Consider the following 11140-nt stretch of genomic DNA (forward strand, 5'->3'; position numbering starts at 1 on the left):
CTGAATAAAACTGATCTGATTTTTAAAAAATATGTATACTTCTCTAGGGTCCAGGCTGTTATGGTAGCTTAGACTCATCCAAGAAGTTCACATAGGGAGGCCAGTACACCTGTCAGCACTACGACACTGGGTCCTGTCTGAAGCTCTTGAATGGAATTTCCAGGCTAGGAAGGTTTCATCCCATTGTATGCCATTTGCCTTACAAAAAACGAGTAGTTTCACCACTCACTAGGCTCATTAAATCTGTGAAATGGCTAAATCTTAGTGCAATCAGGTATTTATCTTTCCTGTACGTTCTATATGATCTCCATCAGAAATACAGCAGGACCTGGTAAAATCCACATGTAATTTCAAGACTGTAGCATTTCTATATTTTCTGCTTATGTTTTGTAATTAGCAACGTATTACTTGAAAGCTTTAGAAGTATTACAATTGTTCACAAATTGACCATACTATATTATTTTTAAATGTCTTTTCTAGTTGCCCCAAGTATTAAGGAAGTGTAATCAAACACTATATGATTGGAATTCCTAACTTGTTTGGAGCATCAAATAATTCTCACAAGATGATTTATGAGCTATGAAAAGATCTCTGCTAAGGATTATTTTCCTACTTGTTTTGAAGCTGCATGGCTCTTTTTTTGTAAGCCACGTAAGTCATTGGTTCAAAGGCCATAGATTTCAGCTTCCTCCGTAGAAACAGAGAATCTTCTTTCCCTTTGTGTAAAACATTGATACTTTCTTCATACTCTTGTTTGATTGATGTGAGGATATTTTTGTATGCTGTTGCATTTTCAATGACCTGTGAAATGAAACAAATACGTACATAACACACTTGAACACAACATGTTCATGTATCTACACATATTCTTTGTTTTTTGTTTAAAATTGATTGCATGACCAATGTTTCTGTAATTATGTTTCTCCATTTGATATGGGGTAGAGTTTCCACTTTGAGGTGAAATCTTAATGCAAGTTGTTTCCCTTATGTTTCTCTTCCTCATCCCAACACACCTCCAACTCTTCCCAAACTTACTTGTATTACATAAAATGCAAAATCTGCCACAAATCAGTGCTGTTTATTATTTTAAAATAATGTCTTCAATAAAATTTTGCTTAAAAATGATATATTTAATATTGGTAACTTGGTAATATTTACTTTCTAGTTCTGTGAATTTATCATTAAAAAAGTGTAATATCAACCCATCTACTTCATAACCCAATTATAAACTGCTTAAGTTTCCTGCTCACTTCACCTTCTTTTCCACCACCAAATCGTTACCACCCGAAGCCTGGAGGAGGAATGCCTCATATTTTGCCTTTGGACCCTGCAACCACACGGGATAAATGTGGATTTCAACAGCTTCTTCATTTCCCCTCCGCCTCAAATTATTCCCAGTCCCAAGCCTCCAACTTGGCACCACCTTCCGGACCCATCCATCACTGTCCCCTATGACCTATCACCTTCTTCCTCACCTTCATCCCCCTATCGCTTTCCCAGCTACCTCCCCCCCCAACCCCAACCCCCTCCCATTTATCTTTCAGCCCCAACCCACAAGCCTCATTCCTGAAGAAGGGCTTATGCCCGAAACGTTGATTGTCCTGCTTCTCGGATGCTGCCTGACCTGCTGTGCTTTTCCAGCACCACACTCTCGACTCTGATCTCCAGCACCTGCAGTCCTCAATTTCTCCGGGTTTTTCTAACAATCAACACTGTTTCATTGTTATCATTAGACTCTTAATTCCAGGATTTCTTTTTGTATTGATTTCGAATTCTTCAATCTGAACATTCACTGGGTCTCTGGATTAACAGTCCACTGATAATACCATTAGCCCATCGCCTCCCCAGTTCAGTGATAGTAGCAGCTTTGAATAGTTAAATTATCTCTTGTTGGTGAGGCGAATGGGGTGGAGATGAAGGTGATAAGTCAGAGAGGAGGGTGAAGTGGATAGGTGGAAAGGAAGATAGGCAGGTAGGACAAGTCATGGGGACATTGCTGAGCTGGAAGTTTGGAGCTGAGGTGAGGTGGGGGAAATGAGGAAACTGGTGAAGTCCACGTTGATGCCCTGGGGTTGAAGTGTTCCGAGGCGGAAAGTGAGGCGTTCTTCCTCCAGGCGTCGGGTGGTGAGGGAGCAGCAGGAAAATCGACGTTTCGGGCAAAAGCCCTTCATCAGTAATAGAGGCAGAGTGCCTGCAGGGTGGAGAGATAAATGAGAGGAGGGTGGAGGTGGGACAAACCTGAGCAATTTTCCACATTGCTGGGTAAATGATAGTGTTGTAGCTGTACTGGAAACAGCTTAGCTGAGGGCACAGCAATGTCTGAAGCACATATCTTAGTACTATTACTGTAATATTGTCAAAGCTGATAGACTTTGCAATATCCAGTGCCTCCACTCATTACTTGATATCATGGAGAATGAATGGGATCAGCTAAAGTCTGACATCTGTTAAGGTTGAGATGGATCATTAACTCAGCACTTACGGCTGAAGGTTGGTGTAAATGCTTTACGTTATTTTTTGCACTGACGTACTTGACCTTAGTCAATAAGGATGGGGTGTTTAAAAACCTTTTTCAATGAATTGTTTAATTGACCACCACCATTCACAACTGGATGTGGCAGGATTGCAGAGCTTAAATTTGATCTATTGATTGTGGAATTGGTTAGGTCTGCTCCGTGGCATGTGAATAACCCTTCTTTGTAGCTTCACCAAGCTGACACCTCCTGCTTAGGTATGTCTGGTGTTGTTCTCTTGCACTCTTCCTTGAACCAAGGTTGATTTCCTGACTTAATGGTAATGGCAGAATGGGGGAATATGCTAGTTCATGAGGCTGCAGATTGTGTTGGGGTCAAATTCTGCTGCTGCTAATGGCCCACATCACCTCACGGCTGCCCAGTCTAGAGTTATCAAGTCATAGAGTCGTATAGTACAAAAACAGACCCTTTGGTCCAACGGTTCTGTGCCCACCAGACATCCCAATCTGATAAACAGGAGAATAGACGTTTCGGGCATCAGCCCTTCTTCAGGAATGAGGAAAGTGTGTCCAGCAGGCTAAGATAAAAGGTAGGGAGGAGGGACTTGGGGGAGGGGCGTTGGGAATGCGATAGGTGGAGGGAGGTCAAGGTGAGGGTGATAGGCCGGAGTGGGAGGGGGGGAAGAGGTCAGGAAGAAGATTGCAGGTTAGGAAGGCGGTGCTGAGTTCGAGGGATTTGACTGAGACAAAGTGGGGGGAGGGGAAATGAGGAAACTGGAGAAATCTGAGTTCATCCCTTGTGGTTGGAGGGTTTCCAGGCGGAAGATGAGGCGCTGTTCCTCCAACCGTCGTGTTGCCATTGTCTGGTGATGGAGGAGTCCAAGGACCTGCATGTCCTTGGTGGAGTGGGAGGGGGAGTTGAAGTGTTGGGCTACGGGGTGGTTGGGTTGGTTGGTCCGGGCGTCCCAGAGGTGTTCTCTGAAACGTTCCGCAAGTAGGCGGCCTGTCTCCCCAATATAGAGGAGGCCACATCGGGTGCAGCGGATGCAATAGGTGATGTGTGTGTGGAGGTGCATGTGAATTTGTGGTAGATATGGAAGTGTCCCTTGGGACCTTGGAAGGAGGTAAGGGGGGAGGTGTGGGCGCAAGTTTTGCATTTCTTGCGGTTGCAGGGGAAGGTGCCGGGTGTGGAGGTTGGGTTGGTGGGGGGTATGGATCTGACGAGGGAGTCACGGAGGGAGTGGTCTTTTCGGAATGCTGATAGGGGAGGCGAGGGAAATATGCCCCTGGCGGTGGGGTCCGGTTGGAGGTGGCGGAAATGACGGCGGATGATACGCTGGACATGGAGGTTGGTGGGGTGATAGGTGGGGACCAGTGGGGTTCTGTCCTGGTGGCGGTTGGAGGGGCGTGGCTCAAGGGCGGAGGAGCAGGAAGTGGAAGAGATGCGGTGGAGGGCATCGTCGACTACGTCTGGGGGGAAATTGCGGTCTTTGAAGAAGGAGGCCATCTGGGTGGTATGGTTTTGGAACTGGTCCTCCTGGGAGCAGATGCGGCGGAGACGAAGGAATTGGGAATATTGGATGGCGTTTTTACAGGGGGCAGGGTGGGAGGAGGTGTAGTCCAGGTAGCTGTGGGAGTCGGTTGGTTTATAGTAAATTTTCGTGTCGATTTGGTCACCTGAGATGGAAATGGAAAGGTCTAGGAAGGGGAGGGAGGAGTCTGAGACGGTCCAGGTGAATTTGAGGTCGGGGTGGAAAGTGTTGGTAAAGTGGATGAACTGTTCAACCTCCTCGTGGGAGCATGAGGCAGCGCCGATACAGTCATCGATGTAGCGGAGGAAAAGGTGGGGGGGTGGGGCCAGTGTAGCTGCGGAAGATGGACTGTTCCACATATCCTACGAAGAGGCAGGCATAGCTGGGGGCCATGCGGGTGCCCATGGCTACTCCTTTTCCACATATTCTACAAGGAGGCAGGCATGGCTTCCACATATCCTACGCAGTCCTCACTTTCTCCATCCCAATCTGATAGTCTGGTTTGCCAGCATTTGGCCCATATCCTTCCAAACCCTTTCTATTCATATACCCATCTATATGCCTCATAAGTGTTGTAATTGTAATTGTACCTGACTCCACTACTTCCTCTGGCAACTTGTTTCATACACACACCATCCTCTGAGTGAAAATGTTACCCCTCAGGCCTTTTTACATCTTTTCCCTCTCACCTTAAACCTATGTCTCTAGTTTTAGACTCCCCCACTGGAGGAAAAAGATCTCGGCTTTTCACCTTATCCATGCCCCTCATGACTTTATACATCTCTATAAGGTCACAACCCAGCCTCTGATGCTACAGGGAAAAAAGACTCAGCCTATTCAGCCTCTCCCTATAACTCAAACCTTCCAGTTCTGGCAACATTCTTGTAAATCTTTTCTGTACTCTCTCAAGTTTAACAACATCCTTCCTAAAGGATGGTGACCAGAGTTGTATGCAATATTCTAAAAGTGGCCTAATCAATGCCCTGTACAGCTACAACATGATGTCCCAACTCCTATACCCAACTCCTGATCAATGAAGACAAGTGTGCCAAACTCCTTCTTCACCATTCTCTGTACCTGCAACACCATTTTCAAGGAACAATGCACCAGTTCTGCAAAGTCTCTTTGTTCAGAGTTGCTAGATTTGTTCAAAATCAATCCAGTTAGCATGGTGATAGGGCCACAGAATATGATTTAGGACATTCTTGGTGTGAAAAAGGGACTTTGTCCCCACAATTACTGTGCAGTGGTCACTCGTACCACTACAGTCATGGAAAGGTGCAGCTGTGGCAGATAGACTGATGAGGATGAGGTTAAATATGTTTTTTTCTCTTGTTGGTTCCCTCATCACCCACCACAGATTCAGTTTAATAGTTACGTCTTTAGGACTCAACCAACTCAGTCAGTGGAGTGCTGTTGAGTCAGTCTTGGTGGTGAACATTGAAGTCCCCCACTCAAAGTACATTCTGCACCCTTGCCACCTTCAGTGCCACCTCCAAGTGGCATTTAATATAAAGAAATACTGATTCAACAGCTGAGGGGTAGGATGCCACTTCCCGGCTTGCAGCGTTTGAAGTGTTGCGCAGCTGGATTTCAAATATAGCACCGGCATTGTACATGCCAGAAGGTCCCAGCAGCGATGAGTACTTTTGTCCCTTCTGCTGTGTAATTTGGGTTCGAAGGGTTTAACAGATCAGTTGCATAATTAATAGTGTGAAACATGGAATGACAGAAGTTGCTCCAATCATGGAAAATTGTGGGCCATGAATGTCACAAAAAACACTAACTGCAAATGGGAAGATTCCACCCTTACAATTTGAGGTGAGCCCTGAATGGGCCAACAAGATTATTCAATCGAGGCAGCCACAGTGGGGAGTTCAAAACTAGAGGGTGTAGGTTTAGGGTGAGACGGGAAAGCGACCTAAGGGGCAACTTTTTCATGCAAAGAGTGGTGCATGTATGGAATGAGCTGCCAGAGGAAGTGGTGGAGGCTTGTACAATTATAACATTTAAAAGGTACCTGGATGGGATATGAATAGGAAGGGTTTCCAGGGATATGGGTCAAGTGTTGGCAAATGGGACTAGATTAATATCGGATATCTGTTCAGCATGGACAAGTTCGAAGCAGGGTCTGTTTCTGTGCTGTACATTTCTATGACTCTATGTCATCAAATCTGGTCAGGCTGAATTCAAAAGAGCAATTCAACTCTAAAGGCTATTTTTTGTGGCTTTGTCCTTGTTCCATGCAAGCTAACAGTTGTATGTAATTTCCTAGTTTTCATGAAAAATAAGCAACCTGACAGTGCATGAGCCACTGAATGTTGCAGTTTCTTTTACATTTTAAACCCTGGCAGATGTTTGAGAGGCAGCATCGCTGTGATGCCAGTAATGTTACATTGTTTGCTGTAATTGCACGAGGCTTCTGGTAAAGATTCCTGGCACCCACTTTCGTGTATTGCAGTGACAGTACTACAATTCTAAATCACACTCACACGAGCGTGAAGCATTCAGTAGACAATGGTGTAAATGATGGTACAGAAAATCATTCATCCTCATATGGTACTGGATCCAGGTTCTCTTGAGCTATCCATGAACTCTGACCTCCTCAGGCTCTGCCCAGGCTGCCTTTATTGCCATTCATAGACAAAAGAACATTCCTTCATCCAGGACGGTCTTCAGGAAAATTTTGCCTGGTCTCTAATACTTACTGGGATGGGTGGGATTGATAAGCAAAGGTGAAAGATGCTCTATGTTGCACACAGTCCAGGGCTGTCTGGGTATCTTTTAAAGTTGGTGCCCAGATGTTGGTATCCAGATGATCCTGCTGGACATCCTGCCTATAGAGTGTGCCATCTTATGTGCACAGGCATATGTAATAAACTAAGAAGAACATAGGCATTATGGAAAATCTGCTCTGTCCCTGTAATAACTCAGGAATCTCGACTGTAAAGGAATATCATATTGCTGAACACCAAATTGGAGCCACTATTCGTGGCATGCACAGGCCACATGCCCAGTCAGGAACGAAGTCAGAAACCAATACTATCCCAGTATTGGTTTATCTTTTATTACTCTTGGATCTGCTTTTTTGTGTGTTTGTTTTAAAACTACTATCCACTACTAGTAAAAATACCCTGTAGCCAATTCAATATCTATGTAAAGCCTATTATGGGCAGTTCAAATTAGGTCTGCTCAGCTGATGAGTTATAAGTTGGGCAGGTCACCGCCATTACCAGAGGAACTCATATTGTAAAGAACTCCATATGGAGATTAATTAGGAATTTCCTTTGTAGGGATGATCACAATCCTGAAGTGAAGTATACATTTTTTAGGCCCACTCTTACAATTAGCCTCAGAAGACAAAATTGCACATAAAACGTGTGTTTCTGTTGAAGAAAACTCTCAGACTCGGACCTTACGAACTGATTAGTTTATTACATGATATATCATCGGGAATTCACCGTCCTAACTGTGGCTCAGTGTTATTCCGAAGTACATTAGGATACTACAGGATTATATAGAGAAAACAGATAGGAGCTGATCGTTAATTACACAGTTTGGTAAGCTTACAAGTTGGTACTAAATTAGAGGTTAATCATCAAGTTTAAAACTAAAGCACTATTATGCATTCTACAAGTGGACAGATCAAATGGTATCACCACCTGCTCTAGTTATACAGATTGCTAATACTAAGCAGAGATATCCCTAATTGGCTGATTAACCGTGAAGATGCAATAACTAGAGAAGGAAGGGGGACTAATTGGAAAGTCTATGTCAGCTTGACAGGTTCTACAGCCTGCGCTGATCTTTCAGCAAAGGAAGGAGACACTATCTTGGGAAGGAAGATAAGGACAACCTTTCACATTACCTCATAGTAAGGAATGCATGGCCAGCAAAGTTCTGGCTGGGACACAAAATGGAACTCTCAGCCGAATCAGGAAAATGGCTTCCAGGCAAATAATGTTAACTTTTCCCCAACAATTTCATATTTCAACCATTTTCTCTTTCGCATTATTAGTTTGATGAGGGCAGACCGGTAGATATGATCTATATGGACTTTAGTAAGGCATTTGACAAGGTTTCCCATGGGAGACTGGTTAGCAAGGTCATGGAATACAGGGAGAACTAGCCATTTGGATACAGAACTGGCTCAAAGGTAGAAGACACAGGGTGATGGTGGAGGGTTGTTTTTCAGAGTGGAGGCCTGTGACAAGTGGAGTGCCACAAGGATCGATGCTGGGTCCTCTACTTTTTGTCATTTACATGAATGATTTGGATGGGAGCATAAGAGGTACAGTTAGTAAGTTTGCTGATGACACCAAAATTGGAGGTGTAGTAGACAGCGAAGGAAATTACATCAGATTACATCAGGATCTTAACCAGATGGGCCAATGGGCTGAGAAGTGGCAGATGGAGTTTAATTCAGTTAAATGCAAGGTGCTGCATTTTGGGAAAGCAAATTTTAGCAGGACTTATACACTTAATGGTAAGATCCTAGGGAGTGTTGCTGAACAAAGAGACCTTGGAGTGTAAGTTCATAACTCCTTGAAAGTGGAGTCACAGGTAGGTAGGATAGTGAAGAAGGCATTTGGTATGCTTTCCTTTATTGGTCAGCGTATTGAGTACAGGAGTTGGGAGGTCATGTTGCGGCTGTACAGAACATTGGTTAGGCAACTGTTGGAATATTGGGTGCAATTCTGGTCTTCTTCCTGTGGGAAAGATTTTGTGAAACTTGAAAGGGTTCAGAAAAGATTTACAAGGATGTTGCCAGGGTTGGAGGATTTGAGCTATAGGGAGAGGCTGAACAGGCTGGGGCTGTTTTCCCTGGAGCGGAGGCTGAGGGGTGACCTTATAGAGGTTTACAAAATTATGAGGGGCATGGATAGGATAAATAGACAAAGTCTATTCCCTGGGGTCGGGAGTTCAGAATTAGAGGGCATAGGTTTAGGGTGAGAGGGGAAAGATATAAAAGACACCTAAGGGGCAACATTTTCACACAGAGGGTGGTATGTGTATGGAATGAGCTGCCAGAGGAAGTGGTGGAGGCTGGTACAATTGCAATATTTAAAAGTCATTTGAATGGGTATATGAATAGGAAGGATTTGGAGGGATAAGGCCCGGGTGCTGGCAGATGGGACTAGATTGGGTTGGGATATCTGATCGTCATGGACGAGTTCGGCCGAAGGGTCTGTTTCCATGTTGTACATCTCTATGACTCTATGATTCTGTTTAATGGGGACCAACATTTACTTTCAGCTAGATTCTTCTTTTTCATTTACTCATGAAATTGAAAAATTGTGGCCCCAACAGTGACCCTTGTCACTGGCTGCCACCCTGAGAAGGACACTTTTATTCCTACTCTCTGCTTTCTGCCAGACAGCCAAACTTCATTCCATGCTAGCACCTTGCCTCAGACACCATGGGCCCTTATCTTACTCAGTAGCCTCCTGTGCAGCACCCTGTCAAGGGGCTTCTTGAAGTCCAAGTAGATAACATCTATTGGCTCTCCTTGATCTAACTTGGTCAATACTTCCTCAAAGATTTCCAGCAGATTTGGCATGATCTCTCATTGATGAACCCATGCTGAGTTTGCCCTATTTTACCATACACTTCCAAGTATTCAGAAATCTTGTTCTTCACAATGGATTCCAGGATCTTACCCATGACCAAGGTTAGGCTAATCGGTCTATAATTTTCTGTCTTTTGCCTTACTCCCTTTTTAAACAGGGTGTCACGTTGGTGATTTTGCCATCCTTCGAGACCGTCCCTGATTCTAGCAATTCCTGAAGGATCACCACTAACACCTCCACTATCTCTTCAGCTATCTCCCTTAGAACTCTGGGTGTAGTCCATCTGGTCGAAGTGATTTGTACACCTTCAGGCCATTCAGGTTTTCTAACACCTTCTCCTTGGTGATGGCCACTCTGCCCCCTCACTCTCTTGAATGTTTGGGATCTTACTTGTGTCTTCCAACATGAAAACTGATGTGAAGTAATTATTCAGTTCATCAACCATTTCCTTGTTCCCCACTACTATTTCTCCTGTGTCATTTTCCAGTGGTCCAATGTCCATTTTTGCCTCTCTTTTGTTCTTCTGGCCTATTCACAGATTCATATTACTTTGAAGTGTGCACCCTTTCCTATCTCACCATTACTGAACTTACCCAAATTGTTATATTTCTATTGTTTGAATTTTTTTAAATTTCTAAATCTCAACCACCTGAACCTGTTCGCTTAAAGACCTATATCCATAGTTGTTATTATAGAATTGCACATCACATCGAGCCATTTAACACTCTAATCTGCTTGACCCAAAGCAACTGACAAGCTTCAGGGAGCAATTTGAAAATGAATATTTGTGAGCTTGGGTTCCCAAAAAAAGTTTATTCTGAATTCCCATTGTTATTCATTGTGAATCTACTTAAGAGTGAAAATTATAGATAAGTAGTTGAAGTTGACTTCAAGTCATTCATTCGGTTCTGATTATATCTGCAGAGATCTTGATTTTCAGATTAACTGCAACCGTTGTGGGTGGTCAGGCATTCTTACCTTATCAAACACATTCCTGTAAATAATGTACCGCTGCTCATCTGGTCCTTGATCAGGACAGCCCAGCGCCTCGGTCTCGGTGTTAATGTGTGTCCGAATGCGGCAAAGGACTTGGTTAGCGGGATTTGGTGAACGATCCTGAGACTTGCCCGGGGTCGCTGTTGACAGCCCTTCGGCGGCCATTTGAGTTTCCCCAGCCCAGGTACCTGTCCTGATGAGCAGGCCGTCAGTGTACGGCTTTGTCCGTGGTGGCCTAGCCTCTCACACTCATTATTTCATATTCCTCGGGTCAACATTTGTCTCCGAGTCGTGACAGAGCATATATCTAAAAGAGCTTTTAAGATCTTGTCCCCCATGACACTGACGATTGGTGTTAACAGTTATGAATCTCGCAATTGCCAGTTGGTTGCTAAGGGAGCGAAAGGACACACCGCACAGCTTTCTGGGAAATGTAGTTTCAGCTCCACCCGTATTTCAAAAAGACAACGTTTCTTTTCATAATCGGATTTAATTTTGTTGAACAGAAACAAATTATCTAGTTGCAAATGCAACATGTAAAAAGTATTAACTTTAAACGGTATTGTATT

General features: G+C 44.1%; 1 protein-coding gene across 3 annotated transcripts in view; it reads right to left on the reverse strand.

Annotated features, from left to right (window-relative positions):
- LOC140483040 (clathrin heavy chain linker domain-containing protein 1-like) overlaps positions 1–10991 on the reverse strand; it is a 59693-nt gene extending 48702 nt beyond the window's left edge. For all 3 annotated transcript variants that reach the window (XM_072580937.1, XM_072580936.1, XM_072580935.1), the window contains exons 1-2: positions 10554–10991; positions 614–801 (exon numbers count right to left, since the gene is read on the reverse strand). In XM_072580937.1, coding sequence (XP_072437038.1) covers positions 614–801; positions 10554–10736 — 371 coding nt within the window. In that variant the 5' untranslated portion in view covers positions 10737–10991. The remainder of the gene's footprint in view (positions 1–613; positions 802–10553) is intronic.
- Between the last annotated feature and the right edge of the window lie 149 nt (positions 10992–11140).

Source organism: Chiloscyllium punctatum, chromosome 11 (genome assembly GCF_047496795.1).
Source record: "Chiloscyllium punctatum isolate Juve2018m chromosome 11, sChiPun1.3, whole genome shotgun sequence".
NCBI lineage: Eukaryota > Metazoa > Chordata > Chondrichthyes > Orectolobiformes > Hemiscylliidae > Chiloscyllium > Chiloscyllium punctatum.